The sequence below is a fragment of the Arachis ipaensis genome, chromosome B03, assembly GCF_000816755.2.
Source record: "Arachis ipaensis cultivar K30076 chromosome B03, Araip1.1, whole genome shotgun sequence".
NCBI lineage: Eukaryota > Viridiplantae > Streptophyta > Magnoliopsida > Fabales > Fabaceae > Arachis > Arachis ipaensis.
Genome location: NC_029787.2, coordinates 133115648 through 133128769, shown reverse-complemented (window position 1 = coordinate 133128769; position 13122 = coordinate 133115648). Strand labels below are relative to the sequence as shown.

The 13122-nt window shown below is 35.2% G+C and overlaps 3 protein-coding genes and 1 non-coding gene across 5 annotated transcripts; 2 read left to right on the top strand and 2 right to left on the bottom strand.

Annotated features, from left to right (window-relative positions):
• LOC107632067 (putative receptor-like protein kinase At4g00960) lies at positions 1428–5717 on the top strand. The gene is made up of 6 exons (XM_016335704.2): positions 1428–1905; positions 2035–2174; positions 2508–2718; positions 3831–4065; positions 4237–4387; positions 4924–5717. The coding sequence occupies exons 1-6, from the start codon at positions 1827–1829 to the stop codon at positions 5362–5364; spliced, it is 1257 nt and encodes a 418-aa protein (XP_016191190.1). The 5' UTR covers positions 1428–1826; the 3' UTR covers positions 5365–5717.
• Positions 5839–8167, top strand: LOC107632069. 2 transcript variants are annotated; one of them, XM_016335706.2, is made up of 5 exons: positions 5839–6213; positions 6300–6695; positions 7037–7451; positions 7539–7760; positions 7855–8167. In XM_016335706.2, exons 1-4 carry the CDS (start codon positions 6000–6002, stop codon positions 7741–7743), a joined length of 1230 nt encoding a protein of 409 aa, XP_016191192.1. In that variant the 5' UTR covers positions 5839–5999; the 3' UTR covers positions 7744–7760; positions 7855–8167. The 2 variants fall into 2 exon arrangements, with proteins under 2 accessions (XP_016191192.1, XP_016191191.1); XM_016335705.2 differs by having other exon boundaries at positions 7539–8167.
• Positions 9263–9343, bottom strand: TRNAL-CAG. Its single transcript has one exon. It is a non-coding gene; the product is annotated as a tRNA-Leu (tRNA).
• On the bottom strand, positions 10024–12473 carry LOC107632070 (reticulon-like protein B9). Its single transcript, XM_016335707.2, has 5 exons — positions 12130–12473; positions 11722–11902; positions 10727–10868; positions 10571–10640; positions 10024–10471 (listed from the first exon to the last, which is right to left on the bottom strand). The coding sequence occupies exons 1-5, from the start codon at positions 12233–12235 to the stop codon at positions 10302–10304; spliced, it is 669 nt and encodes a 222-aa protein (XP_016191193.1). The 5' UTR covers positions 12236–12473; the 3' UTR covers positions 10024–10301.

Sequence of the window (13122 nt, the reverse complement as noted above, 5' to 3'; positions counted from 1 at the left end):
ATTTGTTAATCACTTAGATTTTCTTTTACTGTCTTACTAGCTCTACATTCAAGCAAAATACTTAACTAAATCCAACCAATTTGTTATAACCACTTTTCAAATCACGCTGTTTTTCCTTCTCCGTTTCCTTCCACTTCTCCTTTTTCGTTTCATTATCCTTCTCCTCCTCTTCCTCTTTCTTCTTCCGTTTCCTTCCCTTTTTCCTTTTTTTTCTTTGTTTTCCTCCTCCTCCTTTTCCTCCTCCTCCTCTTACTGACATTTCAATTGTTATTTTTTTCCTTTTTTTTTTCGTTATCATCGACTACCATCATCACTACCTTCTCCTTCTCCTCTTTTCTTTTTTTCATTTGATTTCTTCTTTTCATTCGTTTTCCTTCTCCTCCTTCTCTATTATCATCATCATTGTTATCATTATATCGTCATTATTACTATCGTTATTGTTAAATTTTTATCATATTAATGACGTTGTCTAATCCAAAATTAATTTGAATATATTTTTGTTCATAATTCGGTATTGTTTGCGTGCTTGTTTTCGAACTAAGTTTGTGTGTCATAATCATTAAATAATTTCGGTATAAAAACTAAAAAATTTATGTGTATTTGTTAAAAAATTTCGGTATATTTTTATTCTGATAAGTTCTACATAATTTAAAATTCTTCATTTTTCTCTTTCTCATGTTCTGCTATTTCTTCTTCTTTTTCATTATTATCCTTTTTTTCTTATTTATCTTGTTCTTCTTAAGTTTCTTCTTGCTTTACCTCTTAATAAGAATAATAAAAAAAAAAAATCAAATCAAGAAGAATAAAAAATACATAATACTGCAAAATTACTAGAAAGATGATAAACTTTCATTCGTTCAACTAAAAAAAGAATTAAATAATGAAAATAAAAAAAGTAAAAAAATACAGCATTAAAAAAGATATTTTTGTGCTTTTGTAACAAAATTTCAGTGTAAAAACTAAGAAATTTATGTGTATTTATTAACAAATTTCGATGTATTTTTATTCTAATAAGTTCTGCATAATTTAAAATTTTTCTTTTTTTCTTTTTTTTCTTTCATTTTTTTATAATTATTTTTGTTTCACTCTTTTAAGAGAAATAAAAAAAATTAATGCTGTAAAATTATTAGAAATAAGAAGAGAAAAAAATACAATAATAATAGCAACAATAAAAAAACGACAATAAAAAAAATATACAAAAAGAAGAAAAAATACAAAAACAAAAAAAGATATGTTCATATTAGTAAAATACGTATGTACATCTTACGTATAATAAAAGTAATTTTTATTAGATTTAAGCTAACTTAATTAAATTTGATTGCGAAAAAGACTTGGACACCTAACAGGAGTGAATAAATAATGTAATGTATATGGTTTGGAGATGCTACAAAAATGTTTTAGCATCCCTCTCCCTTTCCATAGAGAAAATGAAATTTTTGGTTGATATTTGATTTTGACTTTTCTTTCTCAATATGAAGAGAGTCAAGGAGGCGTCACCTGGTCAATATGAACACACTCGCTTCTGTTCTCTGTTCTCTCTTCTCCATTGTCCATACATATTTATGAGCTTTTCTTTCTCTAAAAACCAAACTAATAATAAGACCCCAAAAAGAAAAAGAAAAAGAAAACTAATCACTAAGAACTAAGAAGTAATAACAACTCAGGTTTCGTATTCATCATTTCAAATCTCTCTTCCCTTCTTTTATATTCTCAAGCTCCCACTTCATCTCCATTTCCTCACAAACCCAATTTCCTGTTCACAAAAAAGATTGCAACTTTGCTTCCTTTGTTTCATGGGCTCATCTTTCGAATCATAGAATTCCGTCATGGACAAGGATAAGGACAAGTCGTCCCACAGTTTTCTTCATAATCTCATCAAACACATTAAATTCGGTTCCAATAAAGGTATTCCAACTAAATCCCAACCTCTTTTTTTCCCCCATTGATCTGAATTATATCTTCTTCTTGATGTGCTCTCGTCTGATTATACTAGGGTTGTGTTCTTCTTCTGTGTTGTTTTTTTTTTTTAATCAGAGCGAAGCAATGAAGCTGAAATAAAGCAAATGGCTGCGCAGGAGCAGAAGGTCTTTTCCTATGAAACGTTAGTTGCAGCTACCAAGAATTTCAGTGCTCTGAATAAGCTTGGTGAGGGAGGCTTTGGACCCGTTTATAAGGTGAGCCATAATCACCAATTTTGTTAGTGTTTCTTTTTGTCTTTGGTTGCAAGGGAAAATGGATGAGAGAATACTGAGAAAGCTTTCAATTGGTTAAAGTAAAGGTACATGTTTTCTGATCATGAATTCAGGAATAGGCTCTTCAATTTTGGAATTTTCACAAAGAATCACTTCTGATCCCTAGAATTTCTCATTTTCCCCCCTTTTTGGGAAGCCCCGCATAAAAAAGGTGGTTCCTTTTTGTTTTACACGGTAAAGAAAGAACATATAAAATCTAAGAACTTTTCTAAATAATCTGTTTTTGATTTTTCATCAAACTTTCATCACTTGCAGGGGAAGCTGAGTGACGGGAGAGAGGTTGCAGTAAAAAAGCTATCACACACTTCAAATCAAGGGAAGAAAGAGTTCATGAATGAGGCCAAATTATTGGCTCGTGTACAGCACCGGAATGTGGTGAATTTGTTGGGCTATTGTGCCCATGGCGGAGAGAAGCTTCTTGTCTATGAGTATGTTCCTCATGAGAGCCTTGACAAGCTTCTGTTCAGTAAGTACTTCCCCCTTCCATTATTACCAATCCTTATTCTCTTCAATGAAATCACATGGAAGGAAGAACACCATTCATATTTTCCTAAGAGGATCTATGTAGTTAGGATTGCTTGTGGAACATGTTTTCTGTTTTTGTTACTTGTTGGATACACAATACTAATAAAATAAGCGTTTCAAATTAATTTGGTTTTTATAATTGATAGTCTGAACTAAGATAATTGGTGGTTTTCATTCAACCCAAAATTTCATTTTCTTCAGCTGACTTTGGAATGCGAATTTCCATATTTACCCTTTTTCCTAGTGTTAAAAGTTTCAAACCAATTTTGCTTATAATAAGCTGCTCCATCTTCTTCCCCTCCATTTTTTAATGCAGAGGTCCTGACTTTTCAGCTATACCAACAACGTGGACGATTAAAATGTAAAATTAGTTTTCTATTGTGATAGTGACTGCACTCAGGACTGACTTTGATATCAAATAAATAAACTTCATCCTTAAATTGGCTTGTGTAGTCAAAGAGATTGTTTCAAAACTCCTCCTTAGCAAAGCCATGACAAATCCTTAATTATCTCTGATGAACCTTCCTAATCAGCTTCTTTTTTCCTTTTCAATGATGGTGCTTAACCATTTATGGCTTCCCATTATAAGAAGGACAAAGTGAAACTTCCCAAACCCAAAAGCTTTCTAGTTTCTAGCATTCTTTTTGGGGTGGAAAAGCCATTCAAGACTCAAGGCAAAATAAATAAGTTGTGGGGTCAATCCTTTCTCATTTTTCTCTCTCTCAAACCAACACAATGCATTTATAATTATATGGTCTATGTATTTGCAAATTGTTTTGCGATAGAAATAGAAAAATATTAGAAAATGTCTATATTCCAATATATTATTTCATTTTTTACTCACTAACAAATTAAGAGGTGGTGTAGATTGAGACAGATCTTGTTTCACTGTATTTATATTTCGTGTTATGAGACACTTATCAACAAAGAAAAAGAAACCATAAATTTGATTCATTAATCAGATCAATATTGTGAGAAGCATTTTTGTATGTTGTTGACTTGTTCCAAGAGAAAATATGAAGATAAAAAATTAAATTGAATGAATGAATACAGAGGTGCACAAGAGGGGGGAGCTAGATTGGAAAAGGAGGCTGGGGATAATAACAGGGGTGGCAAAGGGGTTGCTTTATCTTCACGAAGACTGTCACCATTGCATCATCCACCGCGACATCAAGGCCAGTAACATCTTGCTCGATGACAAATGGCAGCCGAAGATCGCAGACTTTGGCATGGCCCGTCTCTTCCCCGAAGATCAGAGCCAGGTCAATACTCGTGTCGCTGGAACCAAGTAAGTCTAACCACAACTCTTTCGTCCCTTGTACATCAACACCATATTGAAGTCAAATATCAAAACTAGTACTATGACTAAGTATGCATATATTTTTCTCCTAAGGTTATAGAACATAATTAGATGTTTGTGTTTTGGTAGAGTCATAATAATTTGGTGATAATATCACAGTGGTTATATGGCACCTGAGTACGTAATGCATGGACAGCTGTCCGCCAAGGCTGATGTATTTAGCTATGGAGTGTTGGTGTTGGAGTTGATCAGTGGCCAACGAAACTCTAACTTTAATTTGGATGTGGATGCACAGAATCTACTTGATTGGGTAACTAACAATTGATGCCTCATTCTCCTTCACTTATATTTTCTCACGGTTTAGGTATTGTGTATCCTTTTCTTAATCACCAAACTATATAAAAACAATAATAATCAATAAACACAGGTAGACGTTTCTTGACTTTTCAATAGAGTTTTGGAGATCTTTCGTTATTTTAAAATTATTTAGTTAATTCAATAACATTGATTCGGAGATTGACTCATAACCCCATCACCAATCACCATCACATCTTTTCTAAAAAGAATTTAAACCAAACCCCAACGCCACAAACTGCTCCCTTACCTCATGGATACATAATCTGATTCCATCTAGAATCGTTGATAATAAAGCTACTTTATTCATAGAAAGAAAAAGAAGTTATGATCGATTGGTTGTAAGGTTACCCCAAGAGAAAGGAAATAGTGACACTACTACATGCTAAATTCACAAATTTATTTCAGTCACAAAGCAATAAGGGATATCTAAAAATGAATTAGAATTTGCATAACAACTCTAAATGATGTCTATTTTGTGTCTGATTCTAGACATACAAGCTGCACAAGAAGGGGAGGAACTTGGAAATTGTGGATTCCGTGTTAGCATCCACAATGGAAGCAGAACAAGTAGCAATGTGCATTCAGCTTGGTCTGCTGTGTACTCAGGGCGACCCAAAGCTACGACCCGACATGAGGCGCGTTGTGGTAATGCTGTCTAGGAAGCCAGGCCACATGGAAGAACCTACCAGACCGGGTGTGCCTGGTTCCAGATACAGGAGACGACCCAGGCAGCATACTGGATTGTCCTCCGCCACTCCTGGTACCTCCGGTGCCTCGGATTCTCAGACTTCTGATTCAAGTAGCAACACAACCAGTGTTACTGCTACTAGTGCTACTACTCCAACTGCAACTAGAACAAGAACAAGAACAAACTCGGGAGTTGCGGAATCATCGGACTCAAGAGGGAAACGACCAATGGAGGAGGGTTAGACTAAATGTGTTCTTTATGGTGTCATTGGGGTCAATCATGATTTTGTTATTCATTTTGTAAAATATGAGTTGGTGATATGATAAAGCAGTTAGAATGTAAATAGGATAACTGGATAAGGATAGGTTGGAAATTGCGAGGTTGAATTGAAATATTCATATCTTATTCTTTTATATATATTAAAATGAGGAAATTAGCCACAACAAACTGATACATACTTTTGGGGGAGAGGGGGTCATGATCTTGTTCTTGATACGTTTATGTTTATAACAAGTGCCGTGCACCTTAATGGCTGCTGAAAAAATGTCGAACTAAACATCAAAATATAGTTGGCTAGTTGGTATATGCCCTGTAATGACTACTGAAACATCAAATAATGCAACATTCATCTTTTTTTTTTTTTAATCGTGATATTTTATGGTTTTAAGTTTTAACTGATGACGCTTTGACTTTGTTAATAGTTATATTAGAGGCACTGACAATAAAGTAAATTTTGATAAGTCTATGCAATATTGCAATAATATTTCCTTGAAATAAAAAACATGGTTACATTATACTCGCATGAATTCTTAACAAATTAAATTAAATAAAAAGAAGAAGAAGAAAAGACAGTGAAAGTGAAACCCTAGACACCGCCATGAGACGCACCCTTCTCCGAAGTGCTTCCCTCTTCTCTCGCAACCTTCTCCTCCGCCCCCCTCCTCCTTCTTCTTCCTCCACGACCTCACTCCCCTCTCCTTTCGCCGCCGCAACCCGCCCCCGACTCAGGCTCTTCTCCTCCGACACCAACGACTCCTCCAATGAAACCAAAAACGACGCCGCCCTCGATATCAAGGACGTCAGCAACAAAGGTACACAAAGCCCCCTTTCAATCATTTCCCTCTCTAAATCCACCAAATGAATCTGTATATTTATGCATTCTTTTCGGTTCTGGCAGAGCTGAAAGAGTTGATGGTGAGTTACTTCAAGGGCGATAACCAGGTTCTTCCGTCCATCATGGAGGCAATCATGCTGCGGAAGCTCTCCGGGAAGCACGAGGACACCGACGACGAGCTCATGGACAGCCTTCGTATGGAGCCCATCGATGACGTCGATGACCAGGATTTCGAGGACGATTTCGAGGACCTAGTGGAGACTGATGAGGAGATCGATGACCTCTACAATGCCAGGGATATCGTCATGAAGAGGATGGTCAAGGATGAGTTCTTCAACATGGACGAGAAGAAGTGGGATGAGATCGTTGAGGATGGGGTCAAGCATGGCATCCTTAGGGACACCAAGGAGTGTGAAGAGATTCTCGAGGATATGCTCAGCTGGGACAAACTTCTCCCCGGTATGCCGCCGATTCTTGTTTAGAAATTGTGCTGATTAATACATCATTCATTCTCTCTAGTGCTCTAAAAATTATTAAGAGTATGAGGGAGTTTAGTGTGCAGTGTTAATTACATTCAGGGCTATTATAAATAGGTTGGTAATAAGTAATAACTCCAATGTGCAGTGTGAAAGGCAATAATTCTGTAGGCACCAATTCTTATTTTCTTGCTTGTGCCTTTTCTGTTATTATCTTTGCATTTTTTGAGTTAAAATTTAGTTTTCAAATTCGACATTGGGTGGCTTATGTTTGCTGATTATGCTGCTTTTTCATTTCTCGTTTTGGTGTGAAATTTTATATAGATGAGATAAAAAAGAAGGTGGAAATAAAATTTAATGAGCTTGGGGACATGTGTGAGAGAGGAGAGCTGGAACCCGAAGAAGCTTATGAACAGTTTAAGAAGTTTGAGGATGAGATGGTTGCGGAGTACATGAAGATAATGGAAAAACAGGAGGCCGCAAATTTCGATGGTACAGCTGTGCCAGACAAGAAAAAGGATTTAGATGACCCACCTGGCGAAGGCCCAATTCTCCGGTGGCAGACACGGGTAGTCTTTGCACCTGGTGGTGATGCTTGGCATCCAAAGAACAGGAAAGTGAAACTATCTGTAACTGTGAAGGAGCTCGGACTCTCAAAGTACCAGTTTCGCCGGCTGAGAGAATTGGTAGGGAAACGATATCATCCAGGAAAAGACGAGCTTACAATTACCAGCGAGAGGTAAAGTGTTATACCTATAATTTTCATTCATAGACTATTTCGTTCAATTTTGTGATTTGTGTATGGAATCCTTTCTGTATTTTGAAGGTTTGAACATCGGGAAGAAAACAGAAAGGACTGCTTAAGAACTCTTCTCAATCTCATTGAGGAGGCTGGCAAAGCTAACAAACTGGTGGATGATGCACGGGCTTCATACGTGAAGGGAAGGCTCCAAGCCAATCCTGCTTTCATGGAGAGGTTGCGAGCGAAGTCGATCAAGAGATTGCAAGAATCTAATCAGGTGCCTGCTTGAGGTTCTTCAGGTCTGATGTACGAATTTCGGACCCACCTTTCACCCGCCTTAATTTGTTACTGCTCCCATTCTACTTACTTCTGTGATTATGATCTTTCCTTTTTACACCAGAGTTATATTGTGAGCCAAAGTTGCGGCAATAGCCTTTTCCGCATGGTGGGCTGAGGTTGTAACATTTGATTCTCCAAGTACGCCATAACGGTGGGAGATTCAGTGCAGTGAGCTGTTCTTTAGTCGTATCTTTGATATTTAGAGATAGGCATCGCCGATAAGTTACCTTTAGCAGGTGTTGTATGCTAAGTAATTGATTTTTATCATGCTTCAAAGTTTTGTTTGCTTTTTCACCAATAAAATGTTTTTGTGTAAATAAATACAACTGACGGTCACTTGGATACTGACTAAAAATTACTTAGTAGCTGTTCAATTATTTGAATTGCACAATGAATACCTAAACTAAAAGTGTTACTCGAAAAGAAGAATAATTTGGCAAAGATTATCAGTGCTAGCTTTGTTTCTGTAGAAGCCATTGGGACATTGATTGGTGGTTGCCGAAGCGCAATGGATAGTCAATACCAAGGCTAAATGCAAACAGAATTTGACTTGGTTTACTTTTAAACGCCTTTTTCTACGGTTTAGATCCGATCAAGTTACTGGGAATTCAAGTGCACCAAACCTTGATTAGGGAACATGAATAAATCATGAATGAATAAAAAACAGCAGCAGCAGGTGACCAATCTTTTACCGTTCCGTTCAAGGCGCTCAATATTGCAATAATATTTTATTTTTTGAAAAAGCACCTGTGATATCTAAACATATCGCCATCGCTTATGACTTCGGATCACATAGTAACTGAGCAATCATTTGAGTTCGTGTCTATTACTTGGGATGGCCGACATTGACCTAAACATCACTGACTCATTTTGAACGAAGTCCCTAATCTCTTATGTTGAATTGTTTTTAATGCACTCTTCCAAAAGCAGCTGGTGTGAAATGTGGAAATAGGGAGCATAAAATAAGACAAACGAAACATTATTTCTTGAGAAGCATGACGGAAAGCCTGCCAATGGTAACCTTTGTTCATATTCTAGCATGCGCTCTCCTCAGCAACCATGTTGGAGATGCGTGGTTAAACCTTGTTGAGTTTCTGTTAGTTGTTGAATGTTGTGTGATTTGTGTCTGTTTCGCGTGAGGACATGATACACAATGTATAGTTGTATGTTCTGACAAAAGCAGGATTATAGAATGGGATGTTTCCGGAGCATTCTTTATATTTTGACATTGATTCAGGTGATATTTTTGATGACGTTAAACCAAATTGTGTATGAACTATGAACTATGAAGCCAAAACAAGAGTAGAGTCGTAGGCTTTAGATGTATCGATATTAAAACATGGTGTATTATCATATCTAAAATGGAAATCTTCGCGCTTACAAATCCGAGTGGGCTTTAAATTTCTAAAGTAAAACGTGGTGGTTCTTCATAGGATTTGTTACTGTCTTTGAAATAAGTAAAAATACGTTGTCAAGAATGGGATTCGAACCCATGCCCTTTCGGACCAGTACCTGAAACTGGCGCCTTAGACCAACTCGGCCATCTTGACTTACAACATAATTCTGGCAACTTTTTTTTAATAACGGTATTTTTATACAAAAGAAGGAAAAAAACAAAGCACATTGTTAGCTTGACTTTTATAGGTTTGATGCATTGCACTGACACGTAACAGTTAACACCTTTCAATATTGGTACAAAAGTTGGGCCTAAAACGTGTCTCTATTATACAGTTGATTAGCATAAGCAATAACTCAAATAAGATAGTCTCCCCATACTCAATTAAGAGGTTGCGGGTTCGAGTCTCCATACAAAGTAAAACCAAGTTGAGTTGGTCTAGTGGTTAGCTCACTAGTCTGCTTAAGCAAGTGTCGGGGGTTCGAATCCCGCCTTGTGCATGCAGCAACTCATTGGCCAGCGGCAAACCCTTAAATGGAGCTCAGTACCGCGACGGATTAGTCCTTAGCCTGTCGAGTTGGGGGATACCGTGGAAAACCAAAAAAAAAAAAAGCATAATAATTGAAGGAGTTTTGCTCTAGAAAAAGTATAAATGTGATTACTGGACCTTAGTGCTCCATTGTTCTCGTCATGAAATTAAAAATTATGGTAGTGGAAACTAATTAGTATGGCTTGCAGTTTTTCACACACAAATCATGTGATGCGAGTCTAAATGGTTAGTACTTTAATTCCAACTAGAGTTTAAAATTGGCACACATGTTTTAATTGCCACTCTCATAAATAAGCTTAACGAATAAAGACATTTATTTTTATACTTGGGAAGCGGCAACTAGTTCAATGTTTTTCACTTTAACTGGAGACTTAAATAAATGAGGACTAAATATGGTTATTGTTAGTTGATCTTGGAAACTGCGACAGTGTTGTGATCCTAGTCCCTTACATTATTCTTAAGGGAATTTCTATATACATATATGGATACATAACAACACTATACATGAGAATGATGATGACATTTTTTGATCCAGTTTATAAAGTATGGTCGGATTGTAATTTTATTTGATCTTCTTTTCCTTGACCGGTCCTCTGGGAATTTTGTTCAGATATGTCTTCTGAAACCTTCTATATTTCCTCCTAATATCTATCATGATATGTTCAGCCAAATTCCTAATTTCTTCCTCATATCTATCATATACAATTGGCAGTGTTTGGATGCAGATAGAACCTTGTGAATCATAAACATGAAAAGACAAAAATTAATGCACTTATTCTGCAGTATCAAATATCTTGACAAAGAAACCAAGTGTAGGAGTTGAGTTCTAACCAATGTATAGCAGATTGATAAAGCTGAAGTAGTTTCCAATTTCTGATAATATATAGAGGGAGATGATAATCTGAAAATTTTATTTACAAGTTAGATATTTAATTTGGTTTTGGTTAAGAATTCAAGTGCATAAAAGGATAATCATTATTAGCATACTAGAAGAAATCGTGGTAGGTCTGTTCCACATGAAATGTGGAAGAGCACTTGTAATAGCTGGTAAAATCTTCTCTGCAAATTGAAAGCTAGATCTTCAAAGAAAGAATCTTTCAAAATAGTTTCCGGAATCTTGGGACCGTTCCTGTGTATCACCACGTGCCAGATATATCAGTTTTTTAACATGGAAAAGTCTAGGGGACCAGCAACTTTGTTAAATTCTGGCCAGCATGTAACCAGCAAAGAAAAGTGAGCCATTGGATGAAATCTCACACCAATCTTACATCATTAAAACTATCTTGATAGCTATTTGATAGCTACAAATCACAAAAATTGCTTACCCTAGCATTCTTCTTTTAACATATTAATTTTTAAATTATTTGGAGACATTATATAAAAGTAATGCTCTATAACTATAACTAGTGAAATTAATGAAGATCAATTTATTGTTGAGTAATAAAGTAGTCCTCAAATTTACAGTTTTCATTATCTTAGTTCTTTAGATTTAAAATTATTTATACTGGTCTCTGAAATTCATTTTTAGAACTATATTGGTTTCTGAATTTTTTTTAGTACTGAATCAACGAACTAAGTGATAAGTTGGCTCTGACTTGCCACGTTCGACATTAGCATCATTTTATTTTGTCACTTAAACAAGGCAAAAACGAAAAGAGAAAAAAGAGTTTATATAATGTGCAAATCATTATATCTCCATTCTCCAAAACAACTTTGCTTTTGCCTTAGTTAAGAACTATAACGAAAAATGTCATTTAGTCATGTGTCTAGTGTGGCAAGTCAAAACTAGCTCAGCATTTTGTTTATTGATTCAACGTCGAAAAGAGTCTAAGAATTGATATTGATGCCTGAAGCTGGATCTCGGAATCATCAGTATAGCAAATTTTGAATATGAAAGACTAAAATAGTGAAAGTTGTGAATCTCAGAGACCACTATAAGAATTTAGTCTGATATATACTATGACTCAAGTCAAAATGGTTACCATTTAAAGATATCAGCAACCGTGGACCATATGTAGAGTACTAGCATTGTGGTGATGGAAATGTGAGAAATAAGTGTCACGAAATTGTACTCAACAACCTCAAACAGAAACCAAATAGCTGTAATCCCAACCAAAATTGCAGCTGATACATTTCTATCTTTCCATAATAACACATCTGCCACTGAAAATTCAGCAACCAAATAATATAATCAATTCATTCAACTACAAGAAATAATTAGAAAAAAAAAGATTAATTACTTTTGCATCTCACATGACACAGGTGAAAACAGTAAAACACACATGGCTTTGTAATATTTTATTATCAATTATGAAGCGTGTACTTTTTTATCCCTTTCCTTTTGTTTCTTATTATTATATTCTCCAACATGAATCAAAAGTAACAAGTACCTTTTCCTCCTCCAAGAACTTCATGTATTGATTTTCCATGGGGAAAGATCTTTGACTGTGTTGTGATAATTTCATTATCAGAATCAGAGGATGTATTGTGCGCCATATTTGCTTGTTAGAAAGAAGATATTGCTCTATTGTGCTGCCATTGTTATTTTATACTATTCTGGCATGCACATTAGTAAGTAATTATTCTATTCTCGTTATTGAAGGAAGGTATGAATTAGGTTTGAGGTTAAACTTGGATACCTTGAATCTTAGATGAGACTACTACTTTGGCATGCAATTCTTATGGATTTGTCATGTAATCCATGCCAAGTATATGCTACTGTATATATATTATTAGTTTATTACAATCCAATGCTATTTAATTAATTTTTTAAAAAAATATATGAAAAATGATTGGATAAGAGCATGTTTGGAAAACAGGAAAAGAAAAAGACAGAGCACAATAGCATCGTTTGATTCATGTAGCCGACTCCACTTAGTGAGACAAGGCTTTGTTGTTGTTGTTGTTGTTGTTTTGCTCAAAAAACAACTTATAAGCAAAAATATTGTTTTTGAATTATAATAATTTTTTTACCAAGTTAAATAATTTCTTTTTTTTCATACATTCCAAATATAATGATTGATTGTCACATATAATCGATTATTCTAAAAAGCGATTATGTAAACAAGAATTATTTAAATAAGTTTAATTTATTTATCCTATGTTACTAACCATCACTCTTTTTCTTTTTACAGTATTTCGTTTTTTTTTTATTATTGATCAGGGTATATGAATCCAGTTTGTTTAGAAAGTGTGAAGAGAAGAAAGATAAGAGAGACAGGTGTTGTGTTTGTTGGCTCAGCTTATGAATACTTCTTGTGAATCAACTAAATCAATGAATATTCTAACTTCTAAAGACATTCCATTACTAATGTAATATAGAATCTTAAAACATTTACCGGGACTTGGTTAAAATCTTAAAATATATGTGTATAGTATAGAGT

Coding starts and splice junctions, on each gene's coding strand:
- LOC107632070 (XM_016335707.2), bottom strand. CDS start 12,235: ATGGCGCACAATACATCCTCTGATTCTGATAATGAAATTATCACAACA. Junction 11,903..12,129: donor AGTTCTTGGAGGAGGAAAAG/GTACTTGTTACT, acceptor CTGAATTTTCAG/TGGCAGATGTGTTATTATGG. Junction 10,472..10,570: donor TATCAATCTGCTATACATTG/GTTAGAACTCAA, acceptor ATGATTCACAAG/GTTCTATCTGCATCCAAACA.
- LOC107632067 (XM_016335704.2), top strand. CDS start 1,827: ATGGACAAGGATAAGGACAAGTCGTCCCACAGTTTTCTTCATAATCTC. Junction 1,906..2,034: donor TAAATTCGGTTCCAATAAAG/GTATTCCAACTA, acceptor TTTTTTAATCAG/AGCGAAGCAATGAAGCTGAA. Junction 2,719..3,830: donor CCTTGACAAGCTTCTGTTCA/GTAAGTACTTCC, acceptor GAATGAATACAG/AGGTGCACAAGAGGGGGGAG.
- LOC107632069 (XM_016335706.2), top strand. CDS start 6,000: ATGAGACGCACCCTTCTCCGAAGTGCTTCCCTCTTCTCTCGCAACCTT. Junction 6,696..7,036: donor CTGGGACAAACTTCTCCCCG/GTATGCCGCCGA, acceptor AATTTTATATAG/ATGAGATAAAAAAGAAGGTG. Junction 7,452..7,538: donor CTTACAATTACCAGCGAGAG/GTAAAGTGTTAT, acceptor TGTATTTTGAAG/GTTTGAACATCGGGAAGAAA.